General features: G+C 26.5%; 1 protein-coding gene across 6 annotated transcripts; it reads right to left on the reverse strand.

Moving 5' to 3' along the window:
• Positions 1 to 72: 72 nt before the first annotated feature.
• LOC116426511 (uncharacterized) lies at positions 73 to 15,551 on the reverse strand. Of its 6 annotated transcripts, XR_012999219.1 has the most exons (18): positions 15,135 to 15,551; positions 14,370 to 14,532; positions 14,019 to 14,182; positions 11,230 to 11,412; positions 10,475 to 10,805; positions 9,198 to 9,979; positions 8,439 to 9,089; positions 8,199 to 8,368; positions 8,030 to 8,120; positions 7,704 to 7,790; positions 7,251 to 7,499; positions 7,070 to 7,174; positions 6,796 to 6,954; positions 6,589 to 6,711; positions 6,412 to 6,492; positions 3,747 to 3,786; positions 2,491 to 2,550; positions 296 to 1,780 (listed from the first exon to the last, which is right to left on the reverse strand). XR_012999219.1 is itself a non-coding variant. In XM_031975545.2 (16 exons), the coding sequence occupies exons 2-15, from the start codon at positions 14,515 to 14,517 to the stop codon at positions 6,454 to 6,456; spliced, it is 3,282 nt and encodes a 1,093-aa protein (XP_031831405.1). In that variant the 5' UTR covers positions 14,518 to 14,532; positions 15,135 to 15,551; the 3' UTR covers positions 297 to 1,780; positions 6,412 to 6,453. The 6 variants fall into 6 exon arrangements, 2 of the variants coding, with proteins under 2 accessions (XP_031831405.1, XP_031831406.1); XR_012999220.1 differs by lacking the exons at positions 2,491 to 2,550; positions 3,747 to 3,786 and adding an exon at positions 4,896 to 5,934 and having other exon boundaries at positions 73 to 1,780; XR_004234928.2 differs by lacking the exon at positions 3,747 to 3,786.
• Positions 15,552 to 16,027: the final 476 nt, after the last annotated feature.

Raw genomic sequence — 16,027 nt, forward strand, 5'->3', positions numbered from 1 at the left:
GCTTGGTTTGACAATGTTAAAATTTTCACATTTAGTTTCTTATAGTTATAGTTAATATTTCAGAGATTTTATATACACATCAATCTACAATTTAAACATAGTTCTGTTTAGAATGAGCTTGTCTTCAAAAATGTTTTCCCATCATAAATTTTATCAAATTTAACATAAAATTAAAAAAATAATAATTGGGATATAATTTAACAATACCATTTTCGAAACTTTTATTTATATATATATTTCTTTCATTTATATTACAGTAACTATATAAAAATACTAATTTTCTGAATAGATCAATCATTAACATTTTTAGTCTAGAAAAATTCCGTTTATTTCAACTATTTGTGTCCATATACACAATATTTTGCAATCCATGCTATTACATAGTAATTAAGAGTGTATTTAATTTCTTGATGTAAGTGAATAACATATAAATAAAAATATGAACACCAAATGTTTTTGTATAATTATCTCTTCATTTATTATATCGTCGAAGAAAAACAAAAGTAACTGTATAAAAGTTGCAAACATCAATGACCACATTATTTGATTCTGAAAATGTGATTAAATAAATTATAATCAATTGTACGTATAAGTTGTGACTTAAACTCGCTCAATATTTAACGTCAAATAAAACAAATATTTTATTAACTATTACTATTTTTCTAAATATAAAGTACAAGTAAGTACGGTGTGTAACTAAACATACACGGTTTTGTAAAATAAATGAAACAGATGTAATTTACGAAATAAGTATTTAATATATTATAAATAGAGTATTTTTAATTATCTGCTTGATATTTTGTATTGCATGATTATAATAAAAATTATAATTGATTTAAAAATAAACTAACATAAAATTTTTAATAAACGCTCTTTGAAATGCCCAATTATGTATAATTCGCTCTACTTTGTTTACTTCCTTATATTTGAACCTGCTCACATGTGTTTTGAACAAATTTGATGTCTTTACTGTACTTGTGCATGATTAGTTTTTCTTGTGATTCCATAAACACAATAATTCTTTATAAATTTAAAATTCCCTTTAAGAGCCACCTACTAAACACACTACAATATTTCTTTCAATACGGGTGAACACACGATCATACTTGTTTATTGCACATAATTTCATTAAAGATTTCAGCTTTGTATACAAATGTATTAACAATATGAAAATCATCTAAAAATCTGGTGTCCGCTACTCATTAAAAAACAATTACATAAAAGCATACAATATACATAAAAGTATATGTTTTCCCATTCATAGTTTGAGTATCGTGCGTTTTTTTAACGTACACTTCACGTTGTTAATGATTTAATATATTTAAATGATTCTTAAATAAAACACTATAAAGAGATGCTAAAGGTAATTATAGGCATCTGAACATATTTCATAAAACGAAAACAATATTTAAATAGTAAAAATTACTGTACTGCAATTTACAATGTATCATTTTAATCATTCTTAAGGTATGCCTATCAGTGTTTATTGAGTTGTGTTAGTAGTATGATAAACGTCAAAGTCAATATTTCTCAGTTTTATAACTACAGGATTTCATTATTTATATTTTTTCCATATAATAAAATATGTTACTCTTTTTATAAGAAACGTTATTCATATTTTTATCATTATATTAGTCTTCTCAGTAGCAAAGTTTACCACACATGTTTTATGTAACATGGGAGCATATGCAATTATGCTTGTATTTCCTTTCTGAATCACCTGCTTTCGCACCGTGTTAACGCAGATCGATCTTTGAAGTCATTTTTTTCCTTAACCACCCTGAAAAATGTATTGATGAAATTTATCAATGTGACTTATACTTAAAAAAAATCTGCGTAATTAAAAATCAAAATTTTTATCTCTTAACACTTCTATCAACAAGTACACACAGCATACTTTATTTCTCTAAGTTGATTAGCAATTAATTTTAATGATATAATAACATAATTAATATTTATCAAATTTCACATTTATCTCATAAAAGAAATTAATTTTGAAGCTGTATCTGTTGGACAAGTAATATCACGTATGCGTCTAATTTTTTGCGTGCTTATTTATATTAATATAAATAAAACATTTACTTTGTTTAAACATACATTCCTTAGAAATGAAAAATCAAAGTAAATATTAGTTAATAAATTAGCACACAATATTAAAATTATCTTGAATGAAATCCATCACCACACATAATCAATATTAAAATTTTGTTATTAATTACATACGTGAAGATGACAAATATATATGTATGTTACTATAAGTAAAACAAATATATAAGCAAATAAATTGTAAAGCATATTATATAAAATATTTATGCTGTTTTAGTTTATAGGAAATTTTATTATGTCTTTGTTTAAACAAATTTTATTGATTTTGTACTGTAATATCTAACTATAAATAAGAGGAAGGTCTATAAAAGTACAAACAGCATAAAGTTAATAGTATAATACAGTCATGCTAGATACAATTTGTTATATGACCATAGAGCTTACTAAATTTATTGCAGCTGCTAAAACAATATACTATGTTACATCCAACAACGTGTGTACTATCTGTAAACAAAATTAATTAAAATATATAAAAGCAATACAATGCATAAATAAAATAAGATAACAATTATAAGGAACTGTTAATGAACGATCATGGAATTCACTAAAAAGAAAAAGCACAATTTATTTATAATGTCACCTTTATCCCAGTATTTATTTTTGTAAATACTGATCCATATATTACTATGTATGTTGTTCGATACTTATACTTCAATACCACTTCTTTCTACACTGCCAATATTATATCTTTAATTATTATACAAACATTTCTATATCAATATAAAGAACATTGCACTTTTTTAAGTGAATAACAAACATAAGAAAATTATTTAACTTCTTCTTTATCCATGTATTATGAATACACATTAAAATTACGTAATAAATACATTACTGTATTCTTTTCTGGCATATACAACAATATATAGTACGAATTTGAATTAATAATTAAAACAGAGATTAAAAAGACAGAATGATTGTGTGAAGTTATATAAAATTCGTTTATTATTAATAAATAATTATAAGATGCAAGACATTCAAAATGTACTACACAACATTGTGCAACATATTTTGAAAGACACATATTTAGTGTGAAAGATAAATGTTTAAAATATTATTAAATTCTTAAAATATAATATTTACAAGTGCAATATAATATTTAGGTACACCTATACTTTTATTTACATAGATATTAACATATTATAACTTATATATATATATATATATATATGTCTGAATGATTTAATACATTTTTCAATTTCATTAAACAAAATTTTTAAACATATAACAGAAATATTACTGAATATAAGTAATTAAATGATACTATTTAAATGTATCAGTTTAATTTTATATAATCTTGATGTTATATTTTAGTATGGTCATTAGGTATAATAAGATCAGTATTATTAGTATATAATTTTTTCGTTTACTAGTATGAATTTATAATTTAAGACACTTCTATCCATTCTCAAGATAAGCTTGAAAGGAAAACTAAATGTTGATTGTTTTAGATAAAAAATTGCTATTAATTATATGTATATATAAGCAAATGATAAAATAGTGCTTATTAAAATACGAATGTCACTACAGTAAAATGTGTAACATAAATGAATATCATAAAATAAACTTTTTTAGTGAGATCTGACATAAACCGTTTTTAAAAGAAAGAGAAATTCCACAATTGCATATCTTTATTTGCATACCTGCGAATCTGCGTCGTTTTGCCATGGGTTTTTTAGTGGACTGTCAGAACAATCAAAACAACAGCATTGTTATTCACCGTTTAGCACGAGATTTTGTATGTCAAAGCAAAGTTTCATATTTATCGAAGAGTTATGACGAATTGCTTCTGCGTCGCAATAACAGCTATTAGAAAATAATGTAGAATATGCCATTTCTGTTATGAAACAAACACTGGGACAAAGGTATATGTACGTTACTGTAGTACAAATTTCCTATGGTAAAATTACGAATTAAAAATTTTTCCTTCTTGCCCTCAATAAAGTTGTAACTGCATAAAATTAGATGCTTTCTGCAATACATAAAAAATACAACACATGCAATACACACATTATTCATACGTTTGTTTACTAAAATGAAAATAATAAATAAGTAAAATAATATAGATAGATAAGTGTACAAAATGCGTGAGATATAATACGTTTTATCATATAAACCTCATATAACCAATTATTTTATACATTGTGTAATTCTCTTCCTGATTCTTTAAACATTATAAACAAATTAAATACATAAACGTAAAAAAATCTAATCAACCCTGCAAATACTGCCATTTCAAATCTCATTTTCAATTTATTATAATTATTACTTACATGAAGTAATAATTTAGAGACAATATGTATGTACAAATAAATACAATTCACATTCATGTACATTACTTTTTAGTAAAAAATTAAATAGACTTTTCATGTGATATTATGACGTGTAAACATATGATTGTATTAAATTAATAAAATATATATGCACCATGTAATCCTGCTTCCTTAAAATAAACTATTTAAATATAATATTAGATGATATAAGGACTTCTAACAAGGAATTGTTATTGTCTCATATAACCCATGCTATATTAAGAACTTGTAAATGAAAATAATGTTCATAACAATTTTTGTTATTATAAACTGAAAACTTATGATAAATAACTTTATCACTTTGTAAGAGTGTATAACATTGAATATATTTGTGAAAAGATAAGTGTTTTGCTTACATTAGAAAAAATAGCTAATTTGTTTTAATTAAACTAAAAGAACATAAAACTAAGTTAAGTGCGACTATATGGTAATCGAGCCAATAATATTTTGTTTTCCTTCTTTCATAACTTTGAAGTTTACCTTCCTCCTTTTCTTGTGCTTTTTATGCTGCTGGTTCATCAATGGATTCCAGCTAGCCTGTGTTGTTATTCGTCATATGACAAGATTTGGAGGAGTATTTTGTAGAAAAGAGTCTGCTGTCAATTTCTTGTCGAGAATGAACTAAATTAACAGACTTGATTATGGAACAATTTGCAAACTCTGCATTTTTGAGAAAAATATTTTCTAATGCAACTATCAGAGTATGTGCTATTAGTGGTAGCTGCTATTCAGATATATTATTATTATTATTATTTATCTCTTTGTATATTATAGTATACAACGACAATTTTTCAAATTTTTACGATAGAATAATAGAAAAATTTGTGAAATCGTCGTTTCAGAAATAATAAAAAATGTTGTTTATTATTTATATTTATCAATAATATTGTTGATATAAATTATCTGATGAAAACTTTGTCCTTATATATTATTAAAATAATTTACATAGTTTTTTGAAATATATTTCGAAATAATATATGTTGCATAAAATTTCTTCATGATTAGGAAAGTGACAAATAAAAGATTATTATTTCTGAATGAAAACTTAAGGGAAAAGGTTTTACTTGTATCAAATAAATTACTAGCTACATCAAACTGTTAAATACATATACAACTATAGCATGTTATTGATTTTTAAATAAACAAATTAAATTTCTTCGATATTTACATCTACTATGGTTTGAATTGTTACTTTTCCAAACATGAAGCCACGTATAAAATGGCAATATTCGTTACTAATGATAATATGAGTAAAATAATCCCTGTGTAGATCATTTATATGATATATGATTAAAGAATTATAGACATTCTCTAATCATATAAAATTATGAAGTAGGAAATGAATATGGTATTACTGAATAACTTGCATCAATACTAATCAGGAAAATAAAGACATCAACTGTTAATTGAAACATCAAATACGGAAATCAACTATAATACCACATTCAGATTTGCATTTATTATAAAATCTGACAAACATTATAATGAAATTGAAACATAAAGACCTCGAACTCCTCTGCTGCTAATATTAATCAAATAAAATGTAATAAAATTTAACTGTATTTAATGTTATTATTATGCACTCCCCATTAATTTATTAGTCTGATTATATTAACACGCATCTAACAAACATAATAAGTTCTTAATAGATAATATTTCGTAAAAGACAAATACATACAATAAAAATAGGCCACTGATGTTTAAGCAGGTTCCATATTATAATTGAGAAAAGATAATCAAATTTTTCTTTATACGAATATAAATGAATATAAATGCCTATAGAGTTCAACTGACTTTTATGAAATAATGTCTATATAAACGATTATTATTATACAAGTATTACACGCAGTGAAATTAGATTTTCATAATTTCGTATTATAGCCCTAATGTTTCTCATTACAGCTATAATATAAGCTTTATAAACTTTTATATAAAAGGCACTGGACAAAAATCAATGAAGACACTTATGAAATGTTCAAAGTTAATGTATACTAACCTCAGAATTAGAACACTCAGATGTCGGTGATCCATTTTGCATTTACTGTTCAGAACTGCTGCAACCACCACTAACTTCATTCTAGAATGAAAAAACGTGAAATAATCTTTATGATATCCAAACATTTTATTTATCAACATCACATTAATTTAAAAAATTAAAAAAGAAATTGTATACCTTCATTTGTAATACTTCTTGCTGAAGTTGTGCAACCAGAGAACGTAAATTAATTACTTCTGTATGTAATGTTGCCCTTTTATGACATTCTAATTGAAGATCTTCTAACAAACGTTCTTTCTCCTATATCAAGAATATTTAAAAGAACGGGTAAAATTTATTTCATATTCTTTTGTTAAGTAGAATTTAATTAAAAAAATTATTTACCTCTTGCAGCTTTTCTAACACTATTAAATCACGAGTATTTCCTTCACTAGAAACTGATTTTGATGTAGATCTAAGAGCTAATAAATCAGCATTGGCCTGTTCTTTAAGAGATTCAGCATCTTTTAACCTGGTTTCCAACTCTTCTACTTTATTTTGTAACTGTATACAAATGAATACATTTTTTATTCTTTTATCAAATTGTTTCTTAGTTTTTAATAATACGCTTGAAATTTATCACTGAATTCATATTTAACTTTTTCACAAGTTTATTTACCTCAACCCTAAGACTTGTAACTTCTGTTTCTTTTTGCCGAAGTTGAGATTCCCACTTTGTTTCTTCTGATTCGACATGACTTTGAAGCTTATTAAGCATACCTTCCTGTAAGTGAAGCAAATATTTTATAAATATATAATAAATATAACAATATCACAACTGCACAAAATATTTCACTTACTGTATCATCAATGATTTGTTTATAATGCGAGACCAAATCCTGTAGGTTTTTATTTTGTTTCTCTAAATCTGAGGGTTTATCGTCTATATTCTTTTTCCTTAATTCAATCAAAACTGTTTTCACTTCTTCTTCAAAAGCTTTGAGCCACTGATCATGTGATTTTTCAGATACTTTAATTTCTGGGAATATCCTTAGTAAGAATGCTTTTGTTAATTCTTCTTGTTCCATTTTTACTTTTTGTGCAGCCTCCTAACAATATATAAAATCATGTATAAGCTTTTAAATTTCGTTAAACATATAAAATAAATGCATTTTAATATATCAATCGCTAAGGTCATTTAAAAATTATCATTCGTTGAATTTTAATACAAGATGTAATGGTACGAAAAACAAAAAAGAAATTAAGAACAAATTTGGAAAGAATGAACTAAACTCGATAAAATATGGACTTACATCAAAGTTGTTCCCATTACTAAATTTAACACGTGATTCAGCAGCAGAAAGAGCATTCATCACTTTCCAGTTTTTCATACGCAACTCCTGTTCCAACCATAAAAACGTAATCAGTGTATTATAGCCTGAGAGCCATATTACTTGATGCAAAAACAAATACAAAATGTTCAGACAACTAATTCTTTAGAATTACAATATAAATATGGTTGGTAAAGCAACGAAAGCAATTGAAATTATACTACATAGACAGATTTTTAAACCGATTTAAGACTAATATAAGACTTTTTTAAAATTATGAATTTGTTTAAGGATTCACTGTAACTCACATTATTTTTCGACTTTTGTGCCTGTAGAACATCAACTAAGTGGGAAATATCTGTCTTTAAGGCATTTAGTTGACTTTCCTTTTGGGCCAACCTTATAAAAAAAATGTATTCATGAAATTCTGCAAATTAAATTGTAAATTTTATACTTATACTATATACGTATACATACAGATTAGCATGTTCTACGTATTCTACATTCTTTTGAACATTGTCATCGATTCCATTTTCTCGGTCTTCTGGAATCGATCGTTCGGTAATTGCTGCTAATTTGGATGTTAGTGATTCATTTTCTTCTTGTAATTGTTTAAATTGCTTTTGCAATTCTGTGAAATTCGCGAGCTAAAATAACAGTTACATGTATGTTAAATGAATACGATTAAAATGTTTGCCTGTTTCATAAAAATAATACCTGTGCGGAGAGTCTGTCATTTTCTTCTTGCCATCGTGTAACTAATAACTGTGTTTCATTTAATTTTTTCTCTGTGCTTTGTAACCTATCTACCTCGGTTGTTAATAATTTTACCATATGGGCTTTTTCGTTTGCAGGTGTAAGTTCCGCGCGAGTATTTTCTAATTCAGTTTGTGTTTGTTTTAACTCTTCTTTCAATTTTTCTATGTCACTTTGATAGAGCGATAAATTTTCTGTTGTCCTTTCGGATTCAGTTTTTATTGTATTCAATTCTTTGTGTGTAGTATCTAATTGTGCCTCCAGTTGTGCTACATTTTCTATCGACTGTTTTGCTTCAATTCGAACATTGTTAAGTTCGTCTTGTGATTTTTTCAATTCTTCTTCTTTATTTGCTAATGTCACTTTAAGAGCTGTAATTTCAGCTGCTTCAGATTTCGCTTCATTCATAGAGACTGATAAGTCTGATTTTATTTTCGCTAGTTCAGCCTGAGTGTTATGTAATTCAGCCTGTAATATAGAAGCTTCGTCAGCCTCTGCTTTCGCAGCATTTAATTCATCTTGTAACGAGTATACTTGTTCTTGCAGTTCTTGTTCATGGAGATGAGAACTTTTTAGCATATGATCTAATTCGGTATGAGCACGATGGGCCTCCTATATAAATAAATAAATATATTCTATTAATCAATTACTAAGTGAGGTAAAGAAGTAAAAAGTATATGTATAGGGTATAAGAAAATAATATACGTTATACTTCCCTACCTCAAGTTGTCTAGCAACATCTTGCAATCTATCACCAGCTTCCTTAAAATGTTGTAACTGTCCTTCTGAATGTATCAACTGACCTTGCATAAGTCCTAATTGTTGTCGTAACATTTCTATCTCTGCAGTACTACTCTCACAAGTCGCTTGTAATTCATTTTGTAATTCCTGAACTTCAACATGTTTCTGAGCTATTTGTGCTTTCAATGCATTTTCATTTTCACGCATTTGCGCAAACTGTACTTCCATTTGCTTCCTTTGCGCTATCAATTCTTGTTGCAGATGGCCTTGAGTCTGTCCCTGATCCTCTTGCATTTTGTGAATAATCGCAGTATTCTCGTTTACTTTAGTTTGTAACTGTTCAATTTGTCGAGTAAATCCTTGTTTTTCAGCGGCATGACTTTCCAAAATGTGTTGCATGCGTGTATGTAATGTTTGAGTTTCTGTGACCTTAACGTTTAATGCTTCTTCTAACTGTCTCACATTAGCTGACAACCTAGATCTTTCAGAGTTCAGTTCAGTTCGTAATTCTTTTAGTTTATTTTGAAAAGCGATATTAGCTTCGTGTTCATCGGCAAGAGCCTTTTCTTTTTCTGCTAATTGTTTCTTCAATTTAATAACAGGGTCTGCACGACCTTCTGTCCATTCTGAATGTTCCGATGGGTTATCTAGCTGTTTATTTAAAAGTTGATCGATTAGTATTTGAATTTCAGACCGGCTAAGTTCCGCCTTCTGAACTAAAGGCATTAAAAGAGACACATTAACAGCATCTTTATCTCCTCCTAAAAAATAAAAAATATTATTTAGAATAGAGAATATTGTTATATACAATAAGAAAAGTAATACTAAAATTCATTTTGGAATAAAAGGTTTATAAAATGCCAATATGGATACAGTCAATAAAGTATTCTTTAATTGCATATATTTTACTTCTTATGTGAATTATAATGCAATTGCAAAAATCATCAATTAGAAAAACGTGCACATAAAGAAGTTTTATATTTTTTAAATAATTTATAAAGAATCTAATGGTTATCCTTACAAGATAATGACCTTGACAGTATAGACATTGACCTGTAAAGAGGGAAGGGGAACTGATTCTACCTCAACTACATTCCAAAGCATTTCTGAAGAATCTGCTTTAATGTATCTTTCGATATCTCAATTATTTAATTTTTATGAACATTTGAAGCTAATTTTTTTAGACAAAAACTATCAAAAAATAATTAATTTCAAAATTTAATTTATTCAGTAAAACAATTTATAAAGTAACTTACCAATTTGGGCTAGGATATCATTCTTCTTCTTTGTCTTTTTAGATTCTTTATTTGAAGATTGAATAGGTACAGATTCTTTTACTACTTCCTTTGCATCTTTAATAGGAGCTTCCTTATGTTCTTTTGTTTCTTTTAAAGCCTCTTTATTAACAAGTGGTTGTGCATTAATATTTACAGCAGTTTCTTTCTTTTCCTCTTTCTTCTCTTCTTTAATATTTTCATCCTTCTTTCTCACCGAATCTTTTACATTTTTCTTCGTCTTTGTCGGAGTTTCTTTCGGAGACTTATTTAAAACTGGTTCAGATTGATTGATTTGTTGTAAATTTTCCTTCTGTTTGATAAATGAACATTGAAACATGTATGTATAAAATATTTAAATCTTCCATAGAAACGTGTAACAATTAAATACACACTAACAAAATTGTATATTAAATTAATTGTTATAAATATACAATATAAAGTAAAAAAATAAAACCATAAAATACCCATATAAGAAACAAAACTCTTAGGAAAGGAAAATAAATTAGTAATGACGTACAAATTTTCAATTCCCAATTATTTTAGTAAGTTAAAATATCTATTAGTCCAAAGAATTAAGTTGTATATAAAATTTGACAAATGCCTCAATAATACTAAGTAAGTGTTAATACTACTTAAAGTTGTGACTTTTGTATAGAAGCAGCAGCAATGTAAAATATAAAAAGTGAATGAAATGCGAATGAGGTAAAATATTCTACCAAAAGCAATTCACTCACACTGTGACTCCGTATGAGTTCGAGGTCGTCCTTTGGATGAATGAGGTCAAAATGATTAGCCTCTGCCAAGAGGGGTTGTGAAGGACTTAATTCAGTCACAATAACCAATGGCTCATCTTTATTTACAAGAATTGGTTTTACCTTTTCAGACTTGCCTTTCTTCTTATTTCCTTTGCTACCCTCCTATGATTCCAATGTATAAATAAAATGTTTTTCCCATGTATTAAAAGGAGTAAAAACGATAAAAAGAACATTGCTCGTTTACAGCAATGTACCTGCGACCTAACATTACATTGAAATGGACATCAAATTTTTCTAATATGTCTAAATATTAACCCTCCAACCACGAGCAACGTGAAACTCGCGTTTTAAACATTTTGTAAAATATTTCTGCTCAATTGAGTTTTAACCTCTCTTGAATATTTTATCAAGCTATTGTTAGTTATCATCTGTCCCGTCAGTTAGTTAGTTTTTATCTCATTTTTACGACGCATTTGCATAACAAGTAAAACTGGCCCACGATTTCATACCGAAAAATCAAAAATTTGCCAGTGGTTAGAGGGTTAACTAATAAGAAGAAAGTAAAAATACTAGAAATAGAAACATGATAAGATCTAAAATTTTTCATTTAATTTATGCAGAAGTATAACTTATTTGCTTTTCACCTTAAAACTGTATTTACTTTGACGTACTGGCAAACATAAATACCTGAAATTGATAAAGCCACTGCTTTTAATGTATAAAATATTCTTTGCATTTTTTATTACTAATTAACTGTTGAACAATAATTGTTCGAATAAAATAATAAAAAAAATTTCCAAGCATCTCCTAAATAAATTAAATATTATAACTTTTTTGTTACTTTAGGTAGTTTTAATGGAAATGATAAAGTAGAAGTAAATGTAAGATAATATTATAATTGTGGAACAGTTATTTATAGAAAATAATCTTGAGGTTCTAGAACTGTTTATCAGTAGCCTGTACAAAAAAAAGGAAACTTTTACTTTATTTAACTTATTTTATCATTCTTTAACTCTTATTTTTATTCTCTTTAATGATTAGTAAAATCTCTTTGCCCCTACATTTAGGAAGTGTTTATTGAGGTTACACATAAAGTATTCACTTTTTTACATAGACATGCTAATTACTACATTTAATACTAAAAATACGTTTAATAAACTTACCAAGGCATTATTTCAATTATAACAAATGTATTCAAAAAGTAATACAATTTTATCTAATATAATGTTGTCATAAAAAAAGAATTATAAAACCTTAAAAAATAGGCTAATATTAGATATATTCCAGCAATTGAAGATCACAGAATAACAAAAGTTTACATTTATATTTAATAAACATAATTTAAAAATTTCTTCTTGATAAAATCAAAATGTCCATTTAAATATAATGTACATAAAATTATTACAAAGAGCATTTATGCAGCTTTTGCAGATTAAACAAGGGAAAACATTATTAATCAGGATCTTACATTGATATAGGAGTGCATAGTTATTTTAATTTATATTTGTAAAAGGAACACAATAATTGTAAATATAAGCAAAATAATAGTGCCATTATTAATAACAAAGAACAAAAACATAGCTTTTTTATTTACTTTAAAAAGTTCAATACTTATAGAGATAAATATTATTTTATAATTAGTAAGCATATTAGTTTAAATGAAATAATATATTAATTATGTATGGAAAAATAATTGCCGTACAATATTAAAATGTTATATCAAAATATTATGATCAGTCCTTTGAAAGTGTGATATGCATAGAAGAAGGTGATACTTTGTGAATAGAAAGATCTTAAGTTGCATACACCTGAGCTTCTATTTACGCAAAAATCTGTTCCATCTGGATTTGTTTTACGCGAATGAAAATCACGTAGTTTGCAGTACAAAAGAAAACAAAATATTGGAAAGGAAAGCTATATATGTTTTAGAAATACATATTTATTTCATGTAACCAAACAAAAGGAATAATAATAATGGTATTTCAGAAAACAAAAGTACATGTTATTCGGTGTTACTAAATTCAGATCGCGCATAAAAACTACTGTGTAAATAGTGTTCTAATTTACCGCGTAAAAGAGACTTGCGTAAAAAAGGTCCGTGTAAATCGAGGATCAGGAGTATGAGTATATGACATACAATACATGAGTACACCATGTTTCATGCTTAAAACGTATAAAAACACGAGGACAAAAAAGCAAATGTGTGTTTTTCAATGTTTATGTGACTATTAACATAGAAATATTTAACATGCAATAAGTGTTTCAAAAGTAAGAAGAGTTTTTTTTTGTTTCTAACTGCTTAATGCAGCAATGATACACTTAAACCAAGATTAAACAATACAACTTAATATTTAATATTCGAATATATTACAAAAATTATTATAGAACACAATTTGAGTAATTGTAAATGACTTTTCTTAGAATTGTTTACCTTTGTCTTTAATAGTAAAAAATAAATAAAATTACCTTTAATTTCAATAATCAATAAACAAAACCAACTTGCTGATACTTTTATTCTAATTCAAATAAAATAACATAGTGTATTTTATTTAAAATGTAACTTCATTTTTAATTTTAATTATAATAAATAATTTTGAATGGCATTATATATTTTCTGATGTATATGCATAATATATGTATATAAGTAACATATAACATATATTATTCATATATATCAGAAAATATATAATGCCATATATATATTTGTATATAAAATTTATGAATTCAAGGAAATTTTATATATAATAAAATATAATGCATGTCCTTACCCGTAGTAATGGTTCTAAAGGCAATATTTGAGGATTCTCCTCAAATTGAACATGTTCCGTTTTTTCCTCCTTATCATCCTTTTCCTCTTTTTCTTCTTTCTTCTCTTTTACTTTCTTTCCTGCCTTATTTTTATGTTTCTTTTCTTTACTTTTATCTTTTTTACCTAAAAGTAAATAATAATTAAATATCAGCCAATTCATTAATTATAAACATTTTCATTGACTAATCCAATGTTGTAAATTTAAAAAAAGCTATTCAAAAGAAATAAATATGTCTAATAAATACTACGAAATGTATAACTTTTAAATAAACCTTTTCACAATACAATTAAATGATATAGTCTTACATACTTAACAAAAGATCATCAGGTAGTTTTCTCTGTTCAGCTATCGCTTCTTCGTAAGATTTTTCTTTTATACCAAACATTGATACTAAAACAATAACTGCTGCTGAAATAACTACTACTGCTACATATACCAATCCAGTTTGGACATCCATTTTATCAATATCTATCTGTAAAAATAAAGTATTTTTATTATTTTACATATATAAGTAATAAACATGTAATATATATCTTAAAGTTGTATTACTTTGTTATAAAAACACTGAATATTGTGATACATATAACTTTTTTCCTCTTAATATATTACATAGTTCTTATCATAACTTATTCACAATAAGCTTGGAATAAGTCCAATTTCTAAACTCAATTGTTTTTTCTTAAATACCACAACTAAGTGTAATATTATCTGTTACTGTTACTTTGTATTTTAATTGATGTATGTAATGTATTTTAATTGATTGAAACAAATATTATTAATTAATTTCACACTATTAAGGAATTTCATTTTAGAAAATGTTCTTATACATTCCTAAAACTTATATGTAATGTAATACCATAAAATGAACTATAGTAGAATAATTTAATAGACGAAAATTTAAAAGAAAATTATTATGAAAATGACATATGGATGACAATCGGATCATCGACACAATCACCGGAGATGAGCCGAATTCCTCCACGTTAAATCACGTATAGGTAGAACCGGCAAAATGATTTGTATTGAATTAACATTCTACAAAATCAATGAAATTAAAGAATTCCTTGGACTTACGTAGTTCAGTAAAATTATTTTCAGCAAATAGCTTCCACTAAGGAATGTAAAATGAACAACGTACTATGTTTGCTACAGAGAATCACGACAAGAATTCACGCACAACGATTTCTTCTCAAGAATTATGGCGGCCGGACGTACAAGCAAGTATACGTGTTCGAAGCCACGCCTATCAAAACTTGTGTTTTCTGATTGGTTGCAAATGTTGCCACGTATGCAAAACACTGGTATAAACAAGAATGAAATTCATCCACGAATTTTGTTAATTGTCGATGACAATTAACTAGAGTAAATAATTGATAACCTAATTTAATTCATCACCACTGACACGTTGCATGGCACACATGAAAGGGTCGATACGTTTGTGTGACACTATGTCACTTCCATACACTAAGATCATAGTGACCAACTTAATAAAAGATTCGATTGGATCATTTCTATACAACAGTATAAAAATGAAACGACTATCTCATATAATGTACTGCAAACTGTATGTTGAAAAATATTAAAAAGAACATTTTATTTATTGAACATAAATTATTTTATATTAACATATATAATTCGGCTGGATCAGCAGTTTCCCTACCACTCCTACTCCAGGAGCTGCTTGAGACTGTGTACGTGAGCAGCTCTATGTAGTATTTAATATAAACAGGTGAAAGTAAGTATGGAGAGAGTAACTTTCCATGAGGGGAAAGACCCTAGAACTCGCGATCTTTCAGTTCGACACCCCTAATACGTATTATAGGTAATAATAATTATATAAACAAATATAAACTATAAACAACAACTTCTGGAGCTATTTTAATGAAATTATACAGTATTTTTAAATACATCTTTTATTAATAAGTAATATTCATTTATATTATATTTATTATTAAAAATATAAACAA

Source organism: Nomia melanderi, chromosome 8, assembly GCF_051020985.1.
Source record: "Nomia melanderi isolate GNS246 chromosome 8, iyNomMela1, whole genome shotgun sequence".
Lineage (NCBI taxonomy): Eukaryota > Metazoa > Arthropoda > Insecta > Hymenoptera > Halictidae > Nomia > Nomia melanderi.